General features: G+C 37.8%; 1 protein-coding gene across 1 annotated transcript in view; it reads left to right on the plus strand.

Moving 5' to 3' along the window:
* The window catches only part of Evi5 (ecotropic viral integration site 5), a 51,619-nt gene that overhangs the window by 12,450 nt on the left and 12,351 nt on the right, over positions 1-26,818 (plus strand). The window contains exons 3-15 of the mRNA XM_034983936.2: positions 7,050-7,181; positions 8,739-8,903; positions 17,176-17,408; positions 17,734-17,925; positions 18,589-18,753; positions 19,643-19,837; positions 20,260-20,418; positions 20,862-21,095; positions 21,981-22,199; positions 23,604-23,711; positions 24,397-24,588; positions 24,961-25,128; positions 26,301-26,396. Of these exons, the coding sequence (XP_034839827.1) occupies positions 7,050-7,181; positions 8,739-8,903; positions 17,176-17,408; positions 17,734-17,925; positions 18,589-18,753; positions 19,643-19,837; positions 20,260-20,418; positions 20,862-21,095; positions 21,981-22,199; positions 23,604-23,711; positions 24,397-24,588; positions 24,961-25,128; positions 26,301-26,396 (2,258 nt within the window). The remainder of the gene's footprint in view (positions 1-7,049; positions 7,182-8,738; positions 8,904-17,175; positions 17,409-17,733; positions 17,926-18,588; positions 18,754-19,642; positions 19,838-20,259; positions 20,419-20,861; positions 21,096-21,980; positions 22,200-23,603; positions 23,712-24,396; positions 24,589-24,960; positions 25,129-26,300; positions 26,397-26,818) is intronic.

Consider the following 26,818-nt stretch of genomic DNA (forward strand, 5'->3'; position numbering starts at 1 on the left):
AAAATTGTTTCACCAGTAGAAAGCTCCATTATTCCTGAGTAACATAGATTTTATTTTCAAAAAATTAAAGGTCCCTACAAAAATGCTAATAAGCTACCCGTGCGAAGCCGGGGCAGGTCGCTAGTAGTTAGCTACTAGCTAGTATTATATAAGTTGAAAAATTATTCCAATGTATATTAAGTACCTATCTTATTCATCGAGCTGAAGACCTAATTAAAAAGGTAAGGTCAATATACTGCATCGAAGCACTTATTAATGGAAACGAGTTCGAAGTGGCATAACATGGAGTTGATTGGAGCGTATGCCAAAAGTGCTCTCAAATGAAATCCTGCATATACGCATGGGGATGTGAAGTTACTTAAACGCTAAAAACTTCACTCATAATAATAATTATACTCTGATTTTTAATTCGGTGGAAATCTGACGGTGTCATTTTTATACATCAGGGGAGTTATTTGTATCAAAAACAGTGTGACCACCACCTGAAGTTCGATTTTACCCCAAATTACATTAAATCCCTATCAATATAAAAGCCCTAAGACATAACTTTGCACTAAAATAGGGTGCAATCTTTAACAGTGGAAAGTGGAAACTGGCAGCAATGGGATCGGTTGATTTGAGGATGTAATCTTGACTTATATGTTGAACATTTCTAAGTTTATTTTTAGTTCCTTTTAATTTTAATCATCTTGATGTGCCTAAAAGTACACGCTTAGATTATGATTCAGGATTTTTTAAGAAATTCTTTCACAAAAACCTTGTTCTTTACGAAAACAACAAAAAATCGGCCAAATCGGTTGATTTGTTCTCATGCGGCAATTGATTTATGTACTTAAATTTACCTATGTACCTACAATATTTAAAGTTTTCTTCTTTGTGGGAATTGTTTTATCTCTGGTAACATTAAGAAACGTCAGAATTCCACGGAATTAAAAATCAGACTATAGTTCCATGCACATTTCTGGACTATCATCATACCCGACTGCGGCGAAGAACAAAAGGAGAATGATGTGTTAGACCTGTATATGTCCGTTTCTATGTCCGCTCGTAACTTCTTAATTATTGTGATAAATGTTACATCATTAAATTCTTCTTGATGGCAGAAGTGTTAAAGGGTACAATAACATTAAAAAAACCGGCCAAGTGCGAGTCAGGCTCGCGCACCGAAGAATCCGTACTTCAGTGGTATTATATCGTCATTTTGCACGATAAATCAAAACTATTATGCATAAAAATAAATAAAAATCTGTTATAGAATGTACAAGTAAAGCCCTTTCATAAGATACCCCACTTGGTATAGTAATCTTACTTTATAAGCTGAAAATACTAATTATTTGTTCAAAACACTTTTTTTTTTTTGGTGATGTGACCACAAATTCATGGTTTTCAGATTTTTCCCCTAATGTCTGCTATAAGACCTACCTACCTGCCAAATTTCATGATTCTAGGTCAATGGGAAGTACCCTGTAGGTTTCTTGACAGACAGACAGACAGACAGACAACAAAGTGATCTTATAAGGGTTCCGTTTTTCCTTTTGGGGTACGGAACCCTAAAAATCAAAATGGCGGATTTTATGCGCTTTATTGTGTGGGTTAAAAAAGATGCAGTGCAATCCGCAGTCGGGGTTTTTTTTTGAGAAATTTTAAATTACTTGTTACTTACTTTATCCGTGCAGGTAAATATCACATGATATGGGTGACATTTTGAAGGTCTAATCGATATCTACCGTCCTCGATATCCTGTCCTCAGCTTTATAAATGGTTTAAGCTCTGCATCGTCTCGTCTGTCAGTCATTTTAAGAACCTTTATATCTAAACATGGGCCTAAAGTAAAAATAATAACACTTTACCATAGACATGTTACTTTCATATTAGATAGCCTATACAGCGTGTTTGATACATCATATAACATGACAAATGAGGTAGGTATCTATTACCAAATAGTTCTTCTTCTTCTTATACTTTGGGGCTATGCAGGTTCTTGAACCAAATAGTCAGTGCTCTTATTAGTGCCATACATTCTTTCGTTGTCTCTGATACGTGACAAACGTTCGAACGGTCCTTCGAGTTAACAGAAGTTATTTCCAAGTTAGACAACACATATGTTATATTACCAGCTTAATCCCGCGACTTCGTCCGCGTGAACTACACAAATTTCAAATCTCTGTTTTACCACCTTAGAGGTTGAATTTTCAAAAATAATTTCTTAGCGGATTCCGACGTCATAATAGCTATCTGGATGCCAAATTTCAACCTGATCCGTTTAGTAATTTGAGCTGTGTGTTGATCGATCAGTCAGTCAGTCAGTTTTTCCTTTTATATATATACTAGCTTATGCTCGCGACTTCGTCCGCGTGGACTACACAAATTTCAAACCCCTTTTTCACCCCCTTAGGAGTTGAATTTTCAAAAATCCTTTCTTAGCGGATGCCTACGTCATAATAGCTATCTGCATGCCAAATTTCAGCCCGATCCGTCCAGTAGTTTGAGCTGTGCGTTGATAGATCAGTCAGTCAGTCACCTTTTCCTTTTATATATTGAGTACAATAGTTTGAAATGGTTAGAATTCCTAGCTCGATGCGTGTTAAATCATACATTGCAAAAACCGTTTGTCGGGTAATACGGTTAACCGTTATATATTTTCTCTCCTATGTTCTCTAAGCGTTGAGTTGTTCAATACGCAATAGATGAATAGTCTTTATTTTCTTTGTTAATATTTGTGAAGAAATCAGACAAGTATACTTGCTTATAATAATTGCTTTTAATATTAAGTCGAATTATTGAATTCGCTATACCATTGCTGGCACTTACAACGCGAAACTCTGCATTACCCACCATCTCACTATCATTGCCTTAAGGTACGCTATACGGGCAATTGAAATACCTCAATTCCAGGCAATTTAGTCAATTATGACGTCACGACCACATGAAGCAATTAACTGCAATACCCAGCAATACCTGAAAATTTCAGCAATGTTATGCGAGATTATTGCTCTAGATAGCTCCACTTATTGCTCCAGGTTGATGCATACGTGTTGCCGAGCAACAACATTTGCTTAAAATACTGCCCATGTAAATGAAATCAGGACAATCTTATGACCAGCGCATACAGACGGAGTGGGTTAGAGTCTGGTCTAATAAAGTACAGCTTAAAATCAGCTTTATGTAAGCTAAGCCCCATAAACTACAGCTTTACAGAAAATCACATAATTTTATTACTACAGTCCAAGACCCTATTGGTGAAATTCTTAAGCATAAAAGATGTTGTGGCTCGATTCCACTTCACTCCGCTAATCTGCGTTTTTCCTTAGAACTAACATCAACAGAAATGCCTTTACAATTTTATTTTAACCTACTAATACCAATGGCCTAGAAATACTTTCCAATAAATAAATGTTTAGTGATAACATTGCACGCCCCGTCTGGTCACACCCATCTAGGGTGGATTGCTCCTACTTAGGGTTGCCATCTGTAAAATCTGTAATCTAGGACAAGGAGTTCGGCAACCACGGATTTAAGTGTAAAACTTCGACGGTCTATTTCTTTACCACATAATTAAAACTAGTTATTTATCCTACTAATATTATAAATAAGAAAGAGTGGATGTTTGGATGTTTGTTACTCAATCATACATCCATCCATACCATCATAGGAGATAGATTATTCCCTGGATTGACACATAGGCTACTTTTTATCCCAGAAAATCAAAGAGTTCCCGCTGGATTTTGAAAAACGTAAATCTACGCGGACGAAGTCGCAGACATCAGCTAGTTAATTTATAAATGCAAAATTACTTAAACTTCTAAGGTAACAGTAGGTAACATCTTTTTCTATTATCACTCAAGAAATACAGAAACAAATTCGATCTTGACTCTTGATATTTTCAAATAGCCTTCAAAATGCATTCTTACTTAAATAAACTAAAACCGGGACAGTATATAAAACCTTGCCCGGACGCTCCCCGGATGTCCTCCAAACTTCTATGAATCTGGGGAAACCCGAACAGATGACAACCCTATCCTATCCAACCCACAAATCTACTTATTGAAGGCAAAGTCATATAATATGTTCTCATAGTACCTCAAAAGCACCGAGAAGCCGTAATTTAAAACCATTAATTTTGAAAAGCTGAACTGAACTTTTTAAGTCAGGAGCCAATCGTTTTTGAATTTCCATTGAGGAAAATCCGTAGCATTCGTGTAGAATATCCATATAATAAAAACTAATGTTTGGCTGCATGTTCATTTTCATTTGCTCATCCGGTTTAGTTAAAACCTTGTACAGTTGTTGTTGGAACTTGCGTTAAGGCTTTAGCCAAAGTAGGTACCATCAACGCACAATAAGTGGCACGCGAGTCATTGCAACGCATGCCAGGCATTAACTAGTATGCTTATAAAAACAGGTAGGTTGGTAGTAGGCACGTTCCGATCCTTTTCATTTAATACTTAGTACTCATTATAACTATATAATCATTTTTACGGGTTAGTAGACTCATGTTTTTTTACAATTTTGCGTTATGGGTAACTTCCAATAAGTGCAAAGTAAAGTACCACAAGTACAAGATTGTCTCGTATGATGGAGGTGGGATGACTTTGTTTTTGTGACTATGTACTTCTCAAAAAATACAATAAAAACAGCCGATGATGGAAATGGACGCTGGGCACTTCATCTACTTGTTGTTAATTTAATAATATGAGAGAGCATATGTTAAGCTTATATAGTATATTGTTTTCATGCCTAATTTTCAATCCTTTTTATTTAATAAATAAAAGCTTTGTTACTTCAAACTTACTAGGTATCGGTATCATTTTAATGTCATTCCTTTTGAAATTAAATAAAGCATGATAGGTATTGCATAATATAATAACAAGCTTAAAAACTACTCAATGCAGTATTGCAATGATGCGTTCAAATTCTCGCAAAAGAATACTACGAAATAATTCCCTAAAGTATAGTGTAAAGTGCGTTCATTATTATTAGTCATAGGTATACTGTTTAACGTTTTATTATATCATTTGGGAATTAGGATGGTGCGCGCGCTTGCCGCGATGCCGATGTGACGGCCGGCCTTCATGGTTAGTGGTCGGCAGACTGCCGCGCGTATCGCCAACTTTCACCTACACGGTTTCGTTTAAACAAACGCGAAATACGATCTCATCGTGAATCTCCAAATCCCTTGGCAATTTTGTCCCGCGTTAAAATTATAACGAGTTTGTTATGCTCTCCTGTGCCGTGTATGATCTGGCATTCAGAATGCCACGGGAATTTGCGGCAATTTGAGTGTCTAGCATTTTATACCGTGTAATTTCCCCGGAGAAAAACTTGCTCCGACGGCTTAATTAGTATCCACTTAAACATTTCTGTAAGTACTTATTTGAATCAGAACTTAGAGGTTTTTGTCTCTAAACAAACTCTCTAGGCTTTAGGAACTTGTCTATGTCTATGGTTCTCCAGATTTCCGTTAAAATATTTAGTTTCAAAGTTACACGGACTCGAGAATTTACATTAAAAAATCCCCTAATTTTACGAAAATCTGGCAAACCACAGTCATAGATATTAGTTTCTAGAACGTGTCTACAAAATCACATCGAGTTTGATTGGTTAATATTCAAATGAGAACCAATCTACGTTTGTATGGAGCGAGTGACAGAGAGACCACCGTATAGGAATATTCATATTTCTGCTATTAGGCACCGATATTTGTCGACGATCAGGTCGAACGATGTTCAGGAATCGTATTATAAATACCAAATGCATAGTTTGCTTTTGTCCGCGCCCTTTTTTATGTCCTTTAGGCATGCCAGTTTGATATTTTACTTAATATACGTACCTTCATTTACCAATGGTGATTGTACTTCTGAACTCTTACATCATACCATTTTGTCATACATAAACGCTGTCCAAATGCATGGGTGCACTTTTAAAATATCTCATTTTGGGTATTGGTTAAGTTAATGTGAACCGAAATGAAATTTACCACAGGTATAATAATAGTTTTTCGTTGAACATAAGAATTTTGTCATTGATAAATCTTTTCGAGTTCTCTTGGTGGTATAGTATACATGCACATAAGCATATTGCAATGATTCATACAGGAGATTTTTTTATTGAGGTGGGTGCTACCCCAAACAAGCATAATTATAATATTATATCTGAGGAGAATTTTCAATCCATAAAATGTATTTTAATGCAAGATAGAGAGGACCTAGAAATGGAAAATTGATAAGGATGTCTCTTGCAAGTAATAAGTTCTGAGACTTCCTGGAATATGATAGATAGATAAGAGCCGGAACAGTTTTCTTCCCTTACGTTACGTTAAATTAATACTGAAAAATAAACAAAATAGTCATTCTTTCGTAAGGTATTATTAAAATTAATGTATAATAGCAAAATACAGTTATTAATCTATACTTCCATACTAATATTATAAATGCGAAAGTGTGTCTGTCTGTCTGCTAGCTTTTCACGGCCCATCCGTTTAACCGATTTTGGCGAAATTTAGAACAGATATAGCTTGCATCCCGGGGAAGGACATAGGCCACTTTTAGCCCGTAAAATCAAAGAGTTCCCATGGGAATTTAAAAAATCAAAACTTACGCGGACGAAGTCGCGGGCATCACCTAGTTATAAATAAATTGCCTAGTTGAAAATGGGAATATTAGCCCCGAAAAAAATCTAAAAACTGCACAAAAATATGTCATCTAAAAGATCTAAGAATATGCATATATGTATATATATATATATATATATATTTAAAATAGCTTTTTTCGTTCGTATGAAGTTTCAGAAAATTCTTAGTCGATCAAACGAATACAAAATCTTATGTTTCTGGACTCATTGATTTAATCTGTATTCTATACGTTACATGCCAATCTGTCGGTTAGCTTCTTCTATAATTACCGACTGCGGCAAAGCCCAAAGGAGGTTAAGAACTTACTTACATTCCGGGTAAATCTACAATTAGCATCTAGTGCTTCCGGTTCTTAAGGGGACCTTCTGAAAGACACAAACTGTGAATCTGTGGGTCTGACGAAGTTGGGTTGATGCAGAGCGGCCGTATCGCGAGCCGGCATATGGCCGAAATTCACGGTTCAACATGAAGGTGGACGTGGAAGCCGAGGAAGCCGTTGCCGCCAGCAGTTCTCCTGGTAACACTGACTCGCCTGTCGCATTTCTTGACGGTTTGTTTGAATCCTAACACACTAACGATTGTGAGGATTTCGGTCTGCCTGACTGCTTATCCGGACTTGTATATATGCATAATGCTTCATATATCTTGGAAAATAGTTAAGAGTCCAACTAGATATTGAATAGTTAGTTTGAGTCTTTAACATAAGACTAGACTTGATTAATTTTATAAATTGTCAGTAAATTAGTTTCACACCTATATTTTTATGATTATCGTTATAAGTTACCAAAGTACCTACGAGTGTAGTTTAATTGTTTTAGGGTTTACTTAATTATTATTTCGTAGACTGTTGCACACTGAGAGAGGAACGCCAATACTAATAATGGAGGAACGAGTATTATACTTAAAAGTTTCCACAAAATAATTTTGCTTCTGAGTATAAAAAAGTCATCTGTAGTTAAGGCGAAATTAATTTTAAGGGTCAAACTTCAACGGCGAATTTAATTTATAAAATAGTTATTAAAATTTGCCTTTGGTAGAAGATGTAATTTTTTAATGCTTTTTTGCCATGCCTGGTAGTTAAGATGTTATCAACTTTATTTTAGCATTTATCGAGGTTGCTTTAATAAATTTTCTCTCTCTTTCCTACCTCATAATATACATGTTCGAGAAAGAAGGAAGACAGAAATTCTCATTTTACTTAAAAGCTTGCACTTTACATAAACGCCTGCATTGCATTTAACTCCGTAACCTCCTAACCCAACCACCGCCGCTTACAGTTCCATCCACCAACTAATATGGATAACAAGCAATGTACTTTTAGAATTTTAACTTAGATTTTAGTTTTAGATTATTATATATATACTTATTAATCATATTAAACCTCTTCGCAAATATAAAGTTCTTAGACATTTTAGAAAAAATGAAGAAAATAAATACTCCCATATATACTATCACACCGCAAAGAAGCATCATTTTTCTATCTAGAAGACAAAATACATTTACACGTGGAATTTGAAAGAGTTGCGTTTATATAAGAATGAAGATATGGTTGACAGGCCATTGATCGATTCGCTCGATCGTGTCCTTCTGAAGTTCTGTTCCTTTCAGTATTTACTTGACAATAGGAGCATAGGAGTAATAAATTTTCACATCTGGATGTCAATAAAAAAATAGTGCTCTAGTCTTCAACAACGTGTAGATATAAGACACATAAATGCATTTAAACAACAAAAATAATAATTACAATCATGTCATATTGTTAAACATATGATGCCCAAATATATTGACGGTTTATTTAAATGCTGATCCTACATAATTAATTGTTAGGCCATAAATATCTATAAAACTTTCAGTCTTCTTTGACGGACAGTAAATTGAACAGAATTCTGTTTTCGATTCCAATGTATATAGGTATATGCGTAAAAAATGACTCCTCGTGCGCCATTTTAACTTTTTGTGTCAAATTTCATGTCAAAAGTACGATTTTAGTCCTTTTAATTTAAAACTGAACCGTACTTTTGACATGACAGTAGACCCATACAGTTCATATAATTCGTGAAGAGTCATTTTTAACGGACTATATGATATGTGTTTGTTGCATTGACAGGCTGCGCCACACCAGTGTCTGGGGTGGTCTCTTCTCCCGAGCTGACGCTGCTAGCCAAGCTGGAGGAAGAGAACAGAAGGATCGAGGCGGACGTCAAGTGCCCCTCGCTGAACAAAGTGCACAGCCGCAAGAGCTCAGACACGTCACAAGTATCATTCAATTCAGGTGAGCCTCGTCACGCGTTCATAGTTCCAAATTTTGCAATTTACAGCTGGTAACACCTGACGTCGAATCTGCGCAATGTTTTTTTTAAACTATACTGGGTGTAATTAGAACACTAGCAAAAACAAAGACGGGTGGTAGTACTGATAATAAAATACCACGAAAAGATGCACAAAATAATTTTAAAATACCTGTATTTTTTAAAAGTTCGTAATGTATTGCAAATAAAATATCTCGTAGTACAAGATTTTACGTCTCACCAAACGAAACCAAATTCGAGAGTCGAAATATTTCCGCTTTACAGTAAAATGGACCTAAACAACCTTGAATTGAAGTCAAATATTCAATGCCACTGATTTTAATTTCGCAATGTTTCCGCTTGGAGCGCTGGCTGTAGAAGTGTACACAAACTTGAGCTTTCAAAAAAGGCAGTTAAGATCCAGTTTACTGTAACACGGAAGTATTTCGACTCTCGAATTTGGTTTGGTTTGGTGAGACGTAAAATCTTGTACTACGGGTACTGACTGATGGTAGAGATCAACGAACGTTGCGCAGATAGATGCCGTGGGGTCAATACCGCATCGTAGGTGGGGCATTGACCCCGATTTTTTTATTACATTTTAGATTCAAAACTTTCGATTATACTATGCAAAGCATACGATTTACTCTAGTATAATTATGAAACGTTTATTCAAGTGTAGGTAATAGACCTATATCTGCGGTCATTTGTCTCATTCTAGTTTAAGTATCGACATAAATACTTGCATGCGCCATACGTGGCGTTTCGTGCATTTACTTATTACGTTACATTTACTTTTATACGCAATTTTAGAATTACATTGCTTGCGAAGCTGTTCATATGTCTAGTCAGAATCTATAGTCCGCGACAAGTTGAGATGGCAACCGGGGTATGAGGCGGGGGAACCCGCACGTCACCCGCGCTCACCCGCTCCCCAATTGCCATCTTGAGCTGTCGCGTACTGTAGATACGTTGCATAGTATATATATGTAACGAAAGTGGTCAATTCAAAACTTTATACTAAATTACAACAATTCTTTAATTAAAACGTTAAAATATTTTGACGTACAAATTAATTTTTTGGCTAAAGGCTTCTATTTTACATAACATCGCGGTTTATGGGATATTATAATACATATAAATAAATAAATAAATAAATAAAGCCTTTATTACTGAATTTACATTTAAAAGTTACATAATTTAAATCTCGCACTTTAGTTCTTTCCGATCAGCGCGTCTTCTGACGCATAGGCCTCCTCCAGGTTTTCCCATAATAGTCTGTTTTGTGCTTCTCTTGTCCATAGTGATCCCGCTGCCTGCTTTATATCGTCTACCCAGTGTTTTCTTTGTCTACCCCTTTTCCGCTTTGAGCCATCCCTAACTTCCCATTCTGTTATAGCTTTGGTCCACTTCTTTGACTTCTCTCGAAGCATGTGTCCAGTCCATCTCCATTTAAGTATTTTGGTTTGGATGACTACATCTTCGAGTTTGGTGATTCGTCTTAAATCTTTACATCTCTTCCTGTCCTTTCTGGTGAATCCTAACATGCTGCGTTCCATGCCTCTTTGGCAAGTCCTAATTTTTTGAAGAGTTTTCCGAGTCAGCGCCCATGTTTGGCATCCGTAAGTCAGGGTAGGAAGAATGCATAAGTTAAAGAGTTTTCTTTTTGATGACATAGGGTATTGGCTGTTCTTCATGATCTCTTTGAATGACCAGTATTTTCTCCATGCGTTTGTCACTCTTCTTTCAATCTCTTGATCCATTTGATTACTAAACGAAATAAGTTGCCCAAGGTATACATATGAGTCTACGTATTCTATCTGTTCGCCCTCCAGCAGTATTGTTTCAGTGTTACCATTGGTCATAACCTTTGTCTTTGATTTGTTCATAGTCAGTCCTACTTTCCTACTATTAACTGAGAGTTCTTGTAACATTTTTTGAAGAGTTGTGTGTTTGTCGGAAATAAGTATTAAGTCGTCCGCAAATCGTAAGTGATTCAGTATTGTTCCATTAATACTGATTCCATAATTCTGCCAGTCCATGTTTCTGAATATATCCTCCAAAACTGCTGAGAAAATTTTAGGTGAAAGCGGATCTCCTTGTCTGACTCCTTTGCGGATTGGGAATTCTTCTCCAATTTTTTCCAGTTTAATTTGGGCTGTACAGTTGTTATATATGTTTCTCAAGATTCTTATGTATTTTTCGGCTACTCCTTGATTTTTTAGCGCTTTCCAGATACTATTATGTTCCAATGAGTCAAAAGCCTTAGTGTAATCAACAAATGCTAAATAGACAGTTTTATTATATTCTTGGCATTTTTCAATCAATTGCTTGACTACATGCATGTGATCCGCTGTAGAATAGCCTGCTCTAAATCCAGCCTGTTCTATAGGTTGTTGCTCATCAAACTGAGTTGTTAACCTTCTCAAAATTATCTTCGAAAATATTTTGTATAAATTTGACATTAGACTGATTGGTCTATAATTACCAATATCATTTTTATCTCCTTTTTTGTAGATCAAAACAATAATACTCTTTACCCATTGGTTGGGAACTTCTTCTGATGTTAAAATTGCATTAAAAAGGGTTGATAATATTTTTAAATTTTCAGGTAGGGTTAATTTGATTATTTCGTTTGATATATTGTCAGGTCCAGGGGATTTACCAATTTTCTGTGTTGTAACTGCTAATTCAATTTCACTTTCTATAATAGGTGGTATATCATTATCCTCGACCTCACCTAAGTATAAGTTTTCTGGTTCGCTATTTTGATTAGAGTACAGACGGGTATAATATTCGGTAGCTACAGCCATGATTGATAATCTTTTCGTTTCCTGCTTACCATGTACGTTTTTCATGTGTGGAATCCAGTCTTTTTTGTCACTCAATTCTTTTAAAGCTTTTTTAATGCCACCTGTTTTCGCAATATGGTAGTTTATGTGTTTCATTCTTCGTTTTAGATTATCTTTTTTAAGGTTATGGCTAATTTGTTTGCTAATGTTCGTGATGTCTTTCCGGACTTCTTTATCTTTCTTATTTTTTAACATTTCTTTTCTTTGTTGTATGAGATAGCTTGTTTTTTGGCTAATTTCAAGTTTATTGGTCTGTTTAATTTTCCGATATGTTTGTAATTTTTGAATTAAAGAGTCGTAAATACTTTGAACTTTATTTTTGTATGATAAAGTGTTCTGCGTTGGTTGAACTATGCTCAATTGTAAGTCTTTGCCGAAGTTCCTTCGTGTTTTATTTGGTTCCTTTGCGAATAATGTCGCACGGACCAGTCTATGGTTAGTGTTAAAGTTTAGGTTATGTAGTATACTGACGTCACAAAACGTTTTTGGGTTATTAGTTGCTATATAATCTATTTCATTTCTGTATTTGCCATCAGGTGACGACCATGTCCATTTGTTTTTTTGGTTCTTTTTGAAGAAGCTATTCATAAATGATAAATTATTTTCAAATGCCATATCTATCATTCTTTGTCCATTATTATTTCGCAACCCAATACCAAATTTTCCTACCACTTTTCCTTCATTTTCCTTTTGCTTTCCAATTTTGCCATTAAAATCTCCCATCACTATCTTGTTTTTGTGTGTTTCTTGAAGAGTAAGATTTAATTCATTGTAAAATGTATCTTTGTCGGATTTGCTTGCCGTTTCTGTTGGCGCATATATTTGTACAATTGACCATTTATTTTTATATCCTGGCAGATTTATATTGAGGACAGCAATTCTTTCAGATATACCTTTTAGTTCCTCTACGTATTTCTTCAAATATTTTTTAATCAAAAATCCTATTCCAAACTGTCCCTTAGTTTCTCCTTTGTAGTAAAAAATATAGTCTTCATATTCTTCTATGTTGTTTCCCATTCTTCGCACTTCACTTAATCCTAGTATGTCCCATTTGATATTCTTCAAAGATAATTCTAGCTCATGTAGTTTTTCTGGCGTTCGTAATGATAAGGTATTAAGTGTGGCTATGTAGATTTTTTTGTCTTTTTTGTAATCTTTTCAGTATTATCTGGATTATTTTTCTTTGGCTTGTACCCTGGAGGGTGTTGGTCTCTAGCCCCCACGGTGACCAACCGGGTTGGGGGGTTTGTGTTGTAGCTATTTGATCTTAATGTTATTGTCGTATTACGTTTGTCGTTCCGGTTACTAAAGTGCGCTATTTCCTACAATTTATTTTTTTCAGACAATGATTGTGACCGTGGTCTATACATTTTTTCGAAAGCATTTATTTTATTCAGTTTTTTAGGAGCTGCTTTTGCCATCTCTGGTTCAGTTGCAGAGGCAGATGTAGAGGGAGAGGAAGAGGCTTCCCGCTTCCTTTTGTCACGGCTTTGGTCCCTTGCTTCTTTCACAATTAACTTATCCTCTTTTATATAGGCAATGCGTCCTTTTTTCCTCTCTTCCTGTAGCTTTGGGATAAGCTCCTTCCTCCTTGCTAAAGTTTCTTTACTAAAATCTTCACTTATGGAGATTCCTTTTGGTAGTTTCTTTTTGTTTTTCATAATTTCATTTTTCCTCCAATTTGTAGTAAGGCTGGCCAGAATTGGTCTAGCTTTCCCCTTATATAGTCCCAATCTATGTGCTTTTATGATTTCTTGTTTATCTAAAGTTATTTCAAGTTTTTCCTTAATTAAAGCTTGCACACTGTCTATTGGTTTAGATTCTGAACTTTCATCTAACCCAAAAATAACTAGGTTGTTTCGCTTCTTTTCTATCTCCATGGCCTTTACTTTATCCTGAAGTTGGTGAATTTCCATCTTTAAATTTTCGTTTTCTTGTCTTAGAGGTTTTATCTATAATACATATATGATTAAATATACATTGAACTTTCTTTTCATTGTTCGGAATAAATTTTCTTGTTTTGCAATATCAACGGTTGATATCAACATGTTATTTTTTATTAAATATTATATTATAATACAAAAAAATACAAATACAAAAATGGAATTTTCTTATCCAATCCAATTAACGTAATTGAAAGTTGAAATATTCAATTATTCGAGTTGTGCCACTTTCGTTATTGTATTTGACTCGTTATCTCTTCATCTTTTACGTGGTGATAGTGACAATTTAGTATGACCTTCCTTTATAACTTGAGATGAGTTAAAGAAGTGAATCGAGTAAAAGTGTTTTGGAATTCTATATATCGTGTGTCATAGAGAATATATTATTAGGTAAGTATATCAATTATAACACTAAGAAAATAATGTTGCCTACGACAGGCGACGTTTTCTTTGTTAGTTTTTCTATAACTTCTAAATAATAGATTGCATATCGAATATTGAGGTTAAATTACAAAATCGATATTTTCCAGTGGCAATCAGTGTGTGTAGATTTTAATATTCTCCATGCTGCATGCGATTTACTGTATTCAGAATCTAGATTAATGCATTGAATCCCTGTCTGGAGCCATTTATGCTCGCGAGCGTGCACTTATATTATGTAGACATAGAAATGTTTCATAGAAGTTGTCTATAGAAAAAAAAATCTGGGTCTGCCGCATTTGGCTATCCCTATTCAAATAACAGACACGCTTGACATCTCCCTCAGAAAATTTGTGAATGAAGTAAGCAGGAGGTGCAAAATTGCCACTGTATGTGGCAAGCGGCCCGAAGGTGGTGCGAGTGGGATAACCGCACAGGCCGCCGTTAGGGAGGTGCTGAGACAGAAATGCGCCCACCAGCAATATAGCAAGCAAAAAATACTCTCGCTTCGCGCATTTTACAATCATAGTTATCATATCGCGTATAACCTAAACACTATTTTTTCTATTTAACATAAATATCTAAAAACCTTTAGCTCGCTTCGCTCGAGCTTTTTCAACTTGCGAGTACCGTGTTTTGATTTTCACATGCCAGACATATTACTATTATAATGTACAACTTATTCTATATAAACTATAAAGAGATAGCTCGCTGCGCTCCTCCTTGTATAGCTCCCTATAGTTATATTAGTTACTAGCTTATGCTCGCGACTTCGTCCACGTAGACTACACAAATTTCAAACCCTATTTCACCCCCGTAGGGAGTGAATTTTTGAAAATCCTTTCTTAGCTGATGCCTACGTCATAATAGCTATCTGCATACCAAATTTCAGCCTGATCCGACCAGTAGTTTGAGCTATGCGTTGGTAGATCAGTCAGTCAGTCAGTCACCTTTTCCGTTTATATATTTAGATTTAATCTTGATATCTCCACGTGTTCCTGAGAAAAAGGGTCTTGACAGGCTTTTTTCTTTCAGGTACGGAACCCTAAAACTGGGTAAAATTAGCTTTGCATGCGAATTGCGAATGCTTCTGGTGTGCAATAGTATTCATGTGCACATTCCCTTAATTCATTTACCTACGTACCTACTACCTACCTAAGATTTTATCCTTAACTTTCCCCAAATACAACAATACAATTCGAAACGAAAATTCTTAACTTTAACACTTGTAAACTAAATTATCCTGAGAAATACAGGTAAGAAATTTCGGAATGTAGTGAAATTGGAGTCGTATTCATCTTACGGCCAAGTGTCCACTGGAAAGTTGTTTTGCTGAAGTCACAGCGACTGCAGACTGCACAAATTGTCATAACACGATGACAATTTCTGCAAGTTTTTAGTAACAGAACTATTTAAATTGCAAATGTTTACTTGCTGCAAATGAAGTTGCAGAAGTTACTTGCCACTGGACATTTTAGCTCATATTATGTTTTTTTACTTACTACCAATCCGAAGATGGCCAGCGTGGTAGACTATGCCCTAACCCTTCTTACTCTGAAGGGAGACCCGTGCTCTGCAGTGAGCTGGCTATGTTTTGATCATGATAATGGTGATGATGTTTTTTTTATTTTTTCATGCCACTTCGGAGATGGATGCAAATACTTTTAGCTTATTAAATATTCATGCGAGCGAAAGCATTAGCGAAAGTTTTTTGCTAGACTGTAATAAATAAACTATAATTTACCAAGTACAGTATTCATCATCATCATCATCAACCCATCGCCGGCAAAGTCTCCTCTCAAATTAAGGATTTAGCGACAGTCGTCAACATTTCCGAAGTGTGAGGCGGAGGTACGCCCCGTACACCTCCACCACCACGTCACCCGCGCTCGCCCGCACCGAGTTAGCGCGGGGGCTGTGCGGGTGTGCGGGACGTTCCCTCCGCGATTGCCATTCCCGTACAATACTCTTATAGAATGATTGACATTGTTGCACTTTTATTACGCCTGTTGTCACGCTATTTCTGATGAAAAATGTTTCATATTATGTGTATCATTAATCCTTGTTTCAATAGAAACGGTGAAAACATGCGTGGTGTAATAAGATGGAACAATTTAATTAATTCTCTAACTTTTATTGTACAAAATACCCGTATATTGCAATAATACAATTTATAATGTTGTAATATGTGTAATTACCGAGGTCTTTAGTGAAACTAGTACAGCTATTGCGATTGTAAAACTTTGTTAGTGTCAAAATTGGTTCAACTCATAATGCTCTCCAAATGTACTAAATTCGTAACTTGTTACTAATAATGATACTTTAAGGATCGATATGCTAAGCGAGTAGGATATACTATATTACTAAATAACCATGTACATTTTATCAATAACTAGCTGCCCTGGCGAACTTCGTTCCGTCTAACAGTCGATTCAAATTTTTAAAATTTTTCTCTCCGTAAAAACCATCCTCGTACTTCAAGGAATATTATATTATAAAAAATGAATTAGCGAAATCGGTTCAGCTGTTCTCGAGATTTGCGATGAGCAACACATTTAGTGATTCATTTTTATATTATAGATATGTTTTACTTTAAATAAGCCACCTTATTAAATCTGTGATACATATCCTTGTTTTTGGTGGTTTTATCTAGAACTGTCTCATCCCTGAGTTCCCGCGAAAATTCAGGGATAACACCAATGAAATCATAAGACGTCGAGTGAAACTCAGCTCACCTAGATTCTATACAATAATACAAACTATTATTTTTATGTGCAACTAGATGGTGCTCACGACTTCGTCCGCATGGATATAGGTTTTTTAAAAATCCCGCGAAAACTTTGATTTTCCGGTATAAAAAATAGCTTGTGTTCATTCAACGTATAAAGCTATCTCCATTCCAAATTTTCGCCAAATCAGCTCAGTCATCGTCAACAAACGGCCAAACATCCAAACCCACATTTATAATATTATTAGAATTAAGATATAAAAAAATCAACGTTTTTCTCCCTGGTCATACAAATCTCGTTTGACATCCCCAGCGACAAGTTTGAGCCATGAAGAAGCCAGAATGGGGAGCAACGGTGAGGAGGACTTGTGGACTCTATGGGGGAGACTCGTCAGCAACTGGGAGTCGGAGTGGCGACGCCGCAACCAGTTCGTCCGCGACCTGGTGCGTCAAGGAGTGCCGCACCACTTCAGGGGCATTGTGTGGCAGCTTTTGGCAGGGGTTGATTCCTCGCCGGACAAGAAGCTTTATGCCACTTATATCAAGGTATATATTGTGAACATAACTAGAAATGAAGATATAAGTCTCTGTCAAGGACAATAAGTCATTATAATATAAAACCATTTTATTAAAATCATTGTATAATTCTGCATTATAGCTTATTACATAGTTTTTAAAGAAGACCTAATAAGATAGAAGAATAAGGCAAGATATCTTGAATTTCAAGAGGCTTCAGCCGTAGCGCTTAACATCCTATAGAAAAGCCCTCGTCGCGCGACCCACTGACGCCTAAAAAATGCTATTGCGACGCATCTTGCGGTTAACTTCAAGAAGAAAATATTTCCTAAGTTTGTAATGGTTTCTTGTACAGGCCAAATCAGCGTGCGAGAAGGTGATCCGTCGTGACATAGCGCGTACATACCCGGAGCATGATTTCTTCAAAGAGAAGGACGGGCTGGGCCAGGAGTCGCTGTTTAATGTGATGAAGGCCTATTCGCTCCACGACAGAGAAGTCGGCTATTGCCAAGGATCAGGGTTCATTGTTGGATTGTTACTCATGCAGGTAAATATCATCATGATCGACCCATTCCCGGCTCACTACTGAGCACTGGTGTCGTCTCAGAATGATAAGGGTTTGGCCATAGTCCACCATGCGGGCCAAGTGCGGACCGGCAGACTTCACTCACCTTTGAGAATTTATTGTGTCTTGAGAATATATTTACCTGCCAAAGCCACGATAGCCTAGTAGTTAAGACGTCCACCTCCTATTTGGAAGGTCGGGGGTTCGATCCCCGGCATGTATCTCTAACTTTTCGGAGTTATGTGCGTTTTAAACTATTAACGTTGAAAAAAAAAACATCGTGCGAAAACCTGCATGCCTGAGAGGTTCTCCATAATTTTCTTAAAGGTGTGTGAAGTCTGCCAGCGTAGTATACTATAGCTTGAACCATTCTCATTCTGAGAGAAAACTGGCGTGTAGTGGACGGTTCGAAATGTATTTTTTTCCTTTTTTTAATGTGACTAATACTACCCTAATAAGCGTAAAGCTTGTGCTAGCACTATTGTCGTACCTACTCCTAGGAGTAGGTACGACAATAGTGCAACGGGTGGGTGACGGCGGCCTTTTAGATTTCAGTCCGCTCCTTAATCGTTGACCTGCTGAGCCTCTTTGAGAATATACTCATTCAAATAAGGATAAATGATAAAAGTCTAACTTTGTCAACAGATGCCCGAGGAAGAAGCTTTTGCAGTGCTGCTGAAAATCATGCAGCATCACCGTATGCGAGACATGTTCAAGCCGAGCATGGCTGAGCTGGGCCTTTGCATGTTCCAGCTGGAAAACCTCGTGCAGGAACTTATTCCTGATCTACATGTGCACTTCCAGTCGCAGGTCAGTACAATGATCATCATTATCATGACGTCAACTGCTGCATTTAGGTCTTTTGTAGAGACTTTTACACGCTACGGTCTTGCACCGACTAAATCCAGTGGCTTCTTGCAATCGTTTGATGTCGTCTGTCCATCCAGAGAGGGGGGAGGGGGGGGGGGGGGGGGGGGGGGGGGCATTCTAGCACAAAGATTAGCCTGTGCGGCAGGATATTTTAGACACTCATAGTCCGATGTGACGAGACTAGATACAGATCAAGAACGATGGTTTTACATGCTTTGAGGTACAAGGGTAACAAAAAGTTACTGGATTGACCAAGTTAGTCTAGAACCGGGCTAATACTAAAAAACAGAAAACCTAACTTAACTAATTAAAGATTTACAAAGTTACAGGCATTTTATTAATTTTGGAGTGGGAGGGTCTTCTATCCCTTTTGCGCAAAACGAAAATTTGTATGAAACCGCACGAAGGTACTATGGCATTAGTAAGGTGTGACGTCAAAATGCTATATCGCCATCTCTGTCTAATCTGAAATATTTAAATGCCTATAACTTTTTTGTTATTTGATCGATTTAGTTAGTTTCTTCAGTTTACGTCATTATTTTTATCCTAGTCCATACTAATATTATAAATGCGAAAGTGTGTCTGTCTGTCTGTCTGCTAGCTTTTCAGGGCTCAACCATTCAATCGATTTTGACGAAATTTGGTACAGAGATAGTTTGTATCCCGGGAAAGGGCATAGGCTACTTTTTATCCCGGAAAATTAAAGAGTTCCCACGGGATTTTAAAAAACCTAAGTCCACGCGAACGAAGTCGCGGGCATCATCTAGTTTATAATAAAGTAATAAAAAAATTGATGTCAAATACCCAATTGATTTATATTTGTCCACAGAACTTCAGTACATCATTGTACGCCAGTAGCTGGTTTCTAACGCTGTTCACGACAACCCTCTCGCTGCCTCTAGCGTGCCGCATCATGGACGTCTTCCTGTCAGAGGGCATAGAGATCGTGTTCAAAGTTGCCCTAGCTCTACTCACTCTGGGCAAGGACGACCTTTTGTCGCTCGATATGGAGAACATCCTGAAAGTAAGCTTAGAACATTACTTTACATTAGACCGCCGGCGGCTGCAATTTCGTTTGAATTTCGAAAAATCCAGCCTCTTTCCTACTATCAGTACCCTTATTATAAATGCGAAAGTGTGTTTGTTTGTTGGTTTGTCCTTCAATCACGTCGCAACGGTGCTACGTATTGGCGTGATTTTTGCATGGGTATAGATAAAGACCTGGAGAGTGACAAAGTAGTCATAGGCTACTTTGTCATTCCCTGAGATTTAAGTTATATCTGTAACAAATTTCTTCAAAAATCGTGAAAAGCTAGTCTGTCTCACAGATACATAAACATAATAATAAACACTCTAAACAAATGTGTTTATAAATTGTGTCGCATGTGTTTCGCATGATGATAACAGTTATCAATTTTATCACAACGATAATAATTTTGATTACAGTGCATACAGAAGGAGTTACCATTGAAAGCCGAAGCTGATCAGGACGCGTTTATGAATCTCGCCTACTCTATCAAAGTTAACCCTAAGAAAATGAAGAAGTTAGAAAAGGAATACACGGTTATTAAGACAAAGGAGCAGGGAGATATCGCTGTACTCAGAGTAAGTTATACGAAACTATACTATCTTCTTATCTAATAGTAATATTATAAAGAGGAAAGACTTAGAGAGGAACACAAAAAATGTTTCTACCTACTTTGAAATCATCCAAATGATGTGCCCCGAACCGGTTACGTTAGAAAGGCAATAATGGGAAGATGGTTTAAGACAAAAACGTTTGGCACATTCTTTTTTTAGCGTATTAAAACTTGTCTGTAAATAATGTCTTGTAAGTTTTACCTAAAAATGTAAGTGTCTTTGTTTGTTGTCCCTTATGTGTTCTTATACCATTCATTGCGATGAAACTTGTACATTATACAATTTTTGTTGGGACTTTTGCATGGCACACCTTTTGCTGTTCATTTCAGTGAGAAGTGCACGCTGGTACTATTTTAAATGGTATAATGGTATGGTAAAAGATTTTGACCTTTATTTTCTGCCTGCAGTGTCTTCGTCAAGAAAACCGTTTGCTGAAACAGAGAGTAGAGTTGTTGGAAAAGGAGAGTTCTGCGCTAGCGGAAAGGCTGGTGAAGGGGCAAGTGGACAGAGCCGAGGGGGAAGAGGAGACCTTCGCTTTGGCCCGCGAGGTGCAAGCGTTGCGGCGGGCGAATATGGACGCGCAGCAGAGACTGGCGGTCGCACAGGATGAGATTCGCAGCTTGGAGATGACAATTGCTGAGGTTAATATAACTGCATATAAGTAACTACTAGCTGATGCCCGCGACTTCGTCCGCGTGGATTTACATTTTTCAACATCCCGCGGGAACTCTTTGATTTTCCGGGATAAACAGTAGTCTATGTAATCCAGGGTAAAATCTATCTCCATTCCAAATTTCATCCAAATCCGTTCAGCCGTTTTTGCGTGATTGAGTAACAAACATCCACACTTTCACATTTATAATATTATTAGGATTTAGGGTTCCGTACCTCAAAATGAAAAACAGGAACCCTTATAGGATCACTTCGTTGTCTGTCGTGTCTCTCAATTCGGGGGAATCAATAGGTACCTATAGGGTACGTCCAGTTGAAGAATCATGAAATTGGACAGGTAGCAATGTCTCATAGCACAAGTAGGAAGTAGGTACCGAAATTTTTATCCGCAAAACCGTGAGTTTGTGGTTCCATCACAAAAGAAATAGTATTCCCGTAATAACTAGCTTACTAACTCGTACCAAGATGGCGTTGTCCATCATTTACTTGTAAATGTTTACTATACTGGTATTATTTAGGATTTTTTGTGTGATGGTGCTGAAAACCTTATTACTGTTTTACCACACCCTTGAAGGAAATTCCGAAATCTTGATGTTCGCCACCTTGGCGCTGATAGCAGCAGTGAGCGTTATGTAGAGCTTATTCGGAACTAAATGTTAGTGATGAGCATACTGTCAACATAGTGTCAACACGAAGACCATTTGATACTAAGTGTCAATAATAATCGCCAGTACACTAGGTGAAGTGCTTCGAATCGGCCCAAAAAAGTTATCCTTTTGTATGGCTTATGTATACCTTTTCCAGCGTACTAAATATGTCAATTCAATGTGAAGTAATTCATGAAATTTTTTCAGAACAATTCGAGACAGTCATCTCTCGAAGGGACAGAGGGTAACAATGTAAAAGGCGAAGAGCTTGCGCGTTGTCTCCAACGTGAACTTGTGCGAGCCAGACTCGACGCTGCGGAGCGGCAGGCCACTGAAAGGGAGCTCAACGCGAGGATAGCGGAATTAGAAAACGAGAACAAGAGTCTGAGGAAACAGCGGGTTGATAACAACGTCGCTCACTTGCAGGTTAGTTTTGTCGTTGAATGGAGAACTTGCTCTTTGTCTCCATCGCGAACTTGTGCGAGCCAGACTCGACGCTGCGGAGCGGCAGGCCACTGAAAGGGAGCTCAACGCGAGGATAGCGGAATTAGAAAACGAGAACAAGAGTCTGAGGAAACAGCGGGTTGATAACAACGTCGCTCACTTGCAGGTTAGTTTTGTCGTTGAATGGAGAACTTGCTCTTTGTCTCCATCGCGAACTTGTGCGAGCCAGACTCGACGCTGCGGAGCGGCAGGCCACTGAAAGGGAGCTCAACGCGAGGATAGCGGAATTAGAAAACGAGAACAAGAGTCTGAGGAAACAGCGGGTTGATAACAACGTCGCTCACTTGCAGGTTAGTTTTGTCGTTGAATGGAGAACTTGCTCTTTGTCTCCATCGCGAACTTGTGCGAGCCAGACTCGACGCTGCGGAGCGGCAGGCCACTGAAAGGGAGCTCAACGCGAGGATAGCGGAATTAGAAAACGAGAACAAGAGTCTGAGGAAACAGCGGGTTGATAACAACGTCGCTCACTTGCAGGTTAGTTTTGTCGTTGAATGGAGAACTTGCTCTTTGTCTCCATCGCGAACTTGTGCGAGCCAGACTCGACGCTGCGGAGTTTTAATACAAGTATAGATTACTACTATACACGATAATAACTGTAACATAATTGGCATTTACAAATAAGGAACACACAGTCACAGAAACATGCCTCGACTAATTACCGAAGGAAAAAATTACAGTTTTCTTGTAATGCTTCGTCAATCCTTGTTGGGAATCTATGGATCTATCATATAAGTCTGTACAAAATGCCATTTTAACTGTCATGTCAAAAGTACGGTTCACCTTTGAAATAAGGACTACAATCGTAGTTTTGACATGACATTTAACACAAGTTAAAATGGCGCGTCAAAATTCATTCACGCATTATACCTTGAAAAAACGCTCCTAACACCTACTTAAAGCAAATACCTACTTATCGCTGACCTACTTTGACTAATAAATTACGCTCTTGCTCGGCAGTCAAAGTGGGATAGCGATAAGTGGGTGTTAGTAGCGCTCGACCCATCTTCATCATCCATCTAATACATTCCTGATTGGAACTAAAATCCTACTATCCTACTAATATTATAAATGTGATGGTGTGGATGTTTGGATGTTTGTTACTCAATCACGCAAAAACTACTGGACGGATTTGGCTGAAATTTGGAATGGAGATAGATTATACCCTGGATTAACACATAGGCATACTTTTTATCCCGGAAAATCAAAGAATTCCCGCGGGATTTTGAAAAACGTAAATCCACGTTGACGAAGTCGCGGGCATCAGCTAGTAATAATATATTTTTGTAATATCTTGGTTCATACTAAACTTAATGTTTCTGTTAACAGGACGAGTTGATCGCTGTTAAACTGCGCGAAGCGGAAGCGAATCTTTCCCTCAAAGATTTGAGGCAGCGCGTCACAGAACTGTCAGAGACGTGGCAGAAACATTTGCAGGTAAATATCCACAATTTTTTTTAATAGATATAGCGAGCAAACGAGCAGGCGGGTCATCTGATGTTAAATGATAACCGCCGCCCATGAACATTTGCAGCATCAGAGGAACCGCCGATTTGCCGGCCTTTTAGGAATTTGTTGGTCCGCCCCTTGAATAACCCCATGTTATAATCTAGTGGGAACACCGCCGATGGGAGTTGGTTCCACAGTTTGTACGTGCGTTTTATAGTTTTAAATCTTAAGTCAAGTTTTTTATTATTCACTATACAATAAACATGCTTGACCACGATCACACCTAATGGAAATGATGATTTATTTTATTTAAGATTTGGCCTAAGATGGTATGCATTTACCTAGAAGGTGCCTAAGTATTAACTTTTGTTTTAAAGATACGCGAATTATAATGAGGTGAATTCCTTCACCATTAAATCAAGTGATATTTAATTAATTAAAACGCACATAACTCCGAAAAGTTAGAGGTGCGTGCCCGGGATCGAACCCCCGACCTCCGATTAGAAGGCGGACGTCCTAACCACAAGGCTATCATAGCTTCCTGCGTTAGCACTATGAAACTGTCCAGCAGTAGGTATCTGTCGTTGTCGTGTTGAAAGAGACGTTTTGGTTTTTTTTTAATATTTTACCCAGCAAGTGGGAGAAAATAAAATCATTTGAAAAATGTAAACAGGAACATAGGCAGGAAGTGCCACCACCACCCGCCCAGTCTAACGTGGTCTCCGATATAATGGCAACTCCTAAGAAACTGTTAAGGGCATGGGAGGGCAGGTCCCAGGACATGCAGAAACTCGACGAGGAGTTGATGACCATAAAAATCAAAGAGGTGGAGGCACTTACGGAGCTTAAGGAGCTCAGACTTAAGGTTTGAATTTTTTTTTATATCCAGCATAATATTGAACCTTTTTTAAAATCAGATTTTTTAAGGGCTATTATCGTCACACACTTCTTCACTCTGGGCTGGTTTCCGCACTTAGGCCCGGTATCCACCTAAGCGGAGAGGAGAGGAGAACAACAGCTATCTCTATATGTAAAAATGAATCGCAAAATGTGTTGCTGATCGCAAATCTCGAGAACAGCTGAACCGAGTTCGCTAATTCTTTTTTTATAAAATTCCTTGAAGTACGAGGATGGTTCTTACGGAGAGAAAAATTTGAAAAAAATCCTGAAGAAGAATCAACTGTTAGGCGGTACGATGTTCGCCGGGGTAGCTAGTAATAGAATATAAATGGTTTAGGAAATGGAGCTCCGCACGCAAGTGCAAGTGTCGACGAATCAGCTACGGAGGCAGGATGAGGAGCTGAGGCAGCTGCGCGAGGCGCTGGACGCTGCGCTGCAACGGGAGCGTGCGCTGCAAGCGAGGCAGCGCGAGTTCCAGCACAAGTACACTGATCTAGAGAGCAAAGTGCGTTTACTACTTACTTAAAAGTCAAAGTCAAATGATTTATTCAAAATAGGTAATAAATTACTCTTTTTGATAGTCAGATGTTGGATTTGTAAGATAAAGTTGTGATAATTATTACGCAAACTTAAAACTAAAGCTACGAGGGTTCCAAACGCGCCCAGGTCTGAGAAAAGCCCACAACAAACTCAGCCGGATAACATATAGTTCGCGACAGGTCGAGATGGCAATTGTCTAGTCAGATGACATCACATACCGGGTAATCGGTATAGATAATTTTATTGATACGCAACAAATTGAAAGTCAAATTATTACCAATTTTCTTAAAAGTAATATGTTATTCATCATCATCAGCCTGTGGGCATCCACTGTTGGACATAGGCCTTCCCTAAAGAGCGCCACCACACCCGGTCCTCAGCCTTCCTCATCCAGCCACTTCCCGTCAGCCTCTTTCATTGTTATTCATCACAAAAAAAATCAAATGGACTTATACTGACATCGCTACAAACATCTGAATTATGAAAATGATTCTAATTGTTCATGTGCTACTGATTTTGAATAGGATTTTATTTTGGACATAGATTTCATTTCGATATGCCAGTGTAAAACACAGCCCTATCCAGTGTATTTACAACAATTATTTTTCCATTCAGTGTCACAATATTCTAATACTTTTCAGGCTAGTTCACGTGTTTGAGAATGGATTATTGGTTATTTGGCTTCTACACGCGACGAACAGGCAACTGAAGTCATATTTTTCAATATACCAAGATTTGTGTATTGAAAGACTTGTGTCGCTTGTTGATAAGCAACGTCGAAGTCGATAAACTCGGTTGAAGGTTCCCCCACACAGCCGCGTTATTATTGGTCGATAATATCGCATGCGTTATTGCGATATCTGTTTTCAGTACATTTTGTATTAGGATGGTCATGTTCCATTGCGGCGTTATTAACGCAGCAGTGTGTAACTATATCAGATATCGCAATAACGCATGCGATATTATCGACCGATAATAACGCGGCTGTGTGGGGGAGCCTTTATAGACTCGTGCAAACACTAAAATTATGACTGTGCGGTTGTGTTGCGGGCATCAGCTAGTTAATAATAAACAAATCTTGGTTTTTATACAGTACGCACCATCTTGTTTGTTATATTTCGATTTGTTATCTCACAGGCCAAATACGAATCGATGCAAGCCAACATTCGTAACATGGAGGACGCTCAAAGAATAGCCGAATTAGAAAATGAAATTTCGGAATATAAAATAAAAGTAAGTATAGATAAAAGCTTCTTATTAATTACAAATATATTTAACACTAGATGATGCCCGCGTGGTTTTAGGTTTTCTTAAACATCCTGGGATAAAAAGTAGCCTACGTCCTTCCCCGGGGTGCTAGCTAACTCTGTACCAAATTTCATTAAAATCGGTTTAACTGTTGGGCCGTGAAAAACTAGCAGACAGACAGACACACTTTCGCATTTATAATATGAGTATGGATTTATAAGATTGATATAAAAGGTGCACTTACATGGACAATTATTAAGCAATTGTTGCTCGGCAACAGGTATGGATCAATGTGGAGCAATCTGGGGCAATTATTTCGCATAACCTTGCTATTACAGGTATTGCTGGATATTGCAGCTAATTGCTTCATGTGGTTGTGACGTCATAATTTACTAAACTGTCTAGAA

The sequence above is a fragment of the Maniola hyperantus genome, chromosome Z (genome assembly GCF_902806685.2).
Source record: "Maniola hyperantus chromosome Z, iAphHyp1.2, whole genome shotgun sequence".
NCBI classification, from domain to species: domain Eukaryota; kingdom Metazoa; phylum Arthropoda; class Insecta; order Lepidoptera; family Nymphalidae; genus Maniola; species Maniola hyperantus.